Source organism: Hipposideros armiger, unplaced genomic scaffold, assembly GCF_001890085.2.
Source record: "Hipposideros armiger isolate ML-2016 unplaced genomic scaffold, ASM189008v1 scaffold_228, whole genome shotgun sequence".
NCBI lineage: Eukaryota > Metazoa > Chordata > Mammalia > Chiroptera > Hipposideridae > Hipposideros > Hipposideros armiger.
In genome coordinates, this window is record NW_017731578.1 from 2476059 (window position 1) to 2478194 (window position 2136).

Sequence of the window (2136 nt, forward strand, 5' to 3'; positions counted from 1 at the left end):
AGAGGACTGCTGTGTGCCAGGCATGGGGCAAGGTGTGAGGGGGCAAAGGCCAACCACCCAGAAAGGAGCTGGTGAGGACACTTGGGGTGCCTGTAACGCAGGGGGCTCAGAGCCGGCAGACCTTATAGGAGATGGGACCCAGGGAAGTGGGGAGAAGCAAAAGTGCTGGGGGGTCAGTGAGCACAGCCCAGCAAAGGCAGCAACCAGAGCCCCAGGTGTGTATTAGATGGGCTCTGTCTGTCTGTCTCTGTCTGTCTCTGTCTCCCCCTCTCCACCTCTGTCCCGCCCCCATTGCTCTCCCCACCTCCACACCCCCTCCCCTCAGCACCAGGGTCCTGATGGCCCCTCGGTAAGGACCAGTAAGGATGCCGGGACAGTGGTGGGCACAGGAGAGGCAGGGGGGGTGCTCTGAGCCCCTCTGCTGCCCCAACTTGACTTCCCTGTGACCAGTTCTGACTCCCCTCGCAGAATGTCCCGGGAAGAGGCCACCAGCCTGGACTAGAACAGGACTCTTGGCCTCTCCTCGAAAAGCGAACGAATGACAGCAGAAATGTCTGCCGCCTCCTTCCAGGGTCCCTCCCGCCGGCCGCCCAGCCAGCCAGGATGTTTGGTCTCTGGAGAACCTTCACTAGCGTGGTTTTCTACCTCACTCTGGCCGTCAGCCTCGTGGGGCTGGTGGGGAACGGGCTGGTCCTCTGGCACCTGGGCTTCCACATCAGGAAGGGCCCGTTCTCCGTCTACGCCCTGCACCTGGCCGCCGCCGACTTCCTGTTCCTCTGCTGCCACGCGGCCTTCTCCATCGCCCAGGTCGCCCTGGGCTCCCAGAACACCGTCTACTTCGTGGTCACTTTCATCGGGTTTGCGACGGGGCTCTGGCTGCTGGCAGCCTTCAGCCTGGAGCTCTGCCTGTCCGAGCTCTTCCCCGCCTGCTACCAGAGCTGCCGCCCCAGACACACGTCGGGCGTCGTCTGCGGCCTGATCTGGGCCCTGAGCCTGCCGGTCGTGCTGCTGCCCGCTCATGCCTGTGGCCAGCTGTGGGACGGGGCGCGCCTGCTGGCCTGTCTGCGGTACCACGCGGCCTGCATCACGTGGCTGCTGGTCCTGGCCTGCGTGGCCTGCGTGGCCGGGCTGGTCCTCTTCATCTGGGTGGCATGCTGCTCCCAGCGCCCGCGCCCCAAGTTCTACGGCGCCGTCCTGGGCTCCGTGCTCCTGCTCACCGTCTGCGGCCTACCCTACGTCCTCTACTGGAGCCTGCGGCCCCTCCTCAATGTCCTGCTGCCCATATTCCCCCCGCTGGCCACCCTCCTGGCCTGTGTCCACACCAGCTTCAAACCACTCATCTATTTCACCGCCGGCCGGCAACCAAGAAAACGCGAGCCATTGAGGGCGGTTCTCCAGAGGGCCCTGGGGGACGGGGTCCAGCTGGGGCCTAGGGGGCTGTCCCTGCCCATGAGTGCCATATAGGGGTGCTAGGGCCCCACCCCTCGCCAGGCCTTTCCAGGACCATGTGTGACCCAGCCCCACTCCCAGCTCACTTGCCCAAGGTCCTGACCCCCCCATGGGGAGCGCGTGGCGGACAAGGGAAGCATGAAGAAGACTCCAGGACAGGGGCAGGGGCGGGCACCCCGCAGCCAGAGCCCACATCCCCAGCTCCCACCGCGTCCACTCCCTGCCACTCAAGGGAAAGCTGAGGGCAGGGCGTGGAAGAGAGGACTACACGGCGGGCTGTCTTTGCAGGGTGCACGATAAGANCCAACTCCAGATGAAAGTTATAAATTATGGTTTGTTTTCATTGTCTGAGGCCAAGCTCACGCCTCAGCTATTCAATTATCTCAGAAGCTGGAAAAGAACAGCAAATATATTCAACCTAAAACATGACGTCTACTTGAGTTGTGTCTCTTTTCATGAAATCGCCCACTTCTCCCAGAACCCTGGCACCTTTCATCTCTGGAAAACACACCCTTCGCCCTGACTGCATCTGGGATGGGGGGGGGGGGCTCTGGCAGGGAGCTGTTCCGATGGGTGCCTGGGGGTCCACTCAGCCACGCTGCTTCCGCACCCCCTGCCATGTGTGCTCGTGACAGTGGGCTAAGCGCGGTTATTTTCTTGAAAGGATCTTTTTAGAGGAAAAAGCTA

General features: G+C 62.4%; 1 protein-coding gene across 1 annotated transcript; it reads left to right on the top strand.

Moving 5' to 3' along the window:
* Positions 1-603: 603 nt before the first annotated feature.
* Positions 604-1464, top strand: MRGPRG (MAS related GPR family member G). The gene has a single exon (XM_019654667.1). It carries the CDS (start codon positions 604-606, stop codon positions 1462-1464), a length of 861 nt encoding a protein of 286 aa, XP_019510212.1.
* Positions 1465-2136: the final 672 nt, after the last annotated feature.

Bases quoted from the DNA above. Each gene is read 5' to 3' on its own strand.
- MRGPRG (XM_019654667.1), top strand. From the start codon at position 604: ATGTTTGGTCTCTGGAGAACCTTCACTAGCGTGGTTTTCTACCTCACT.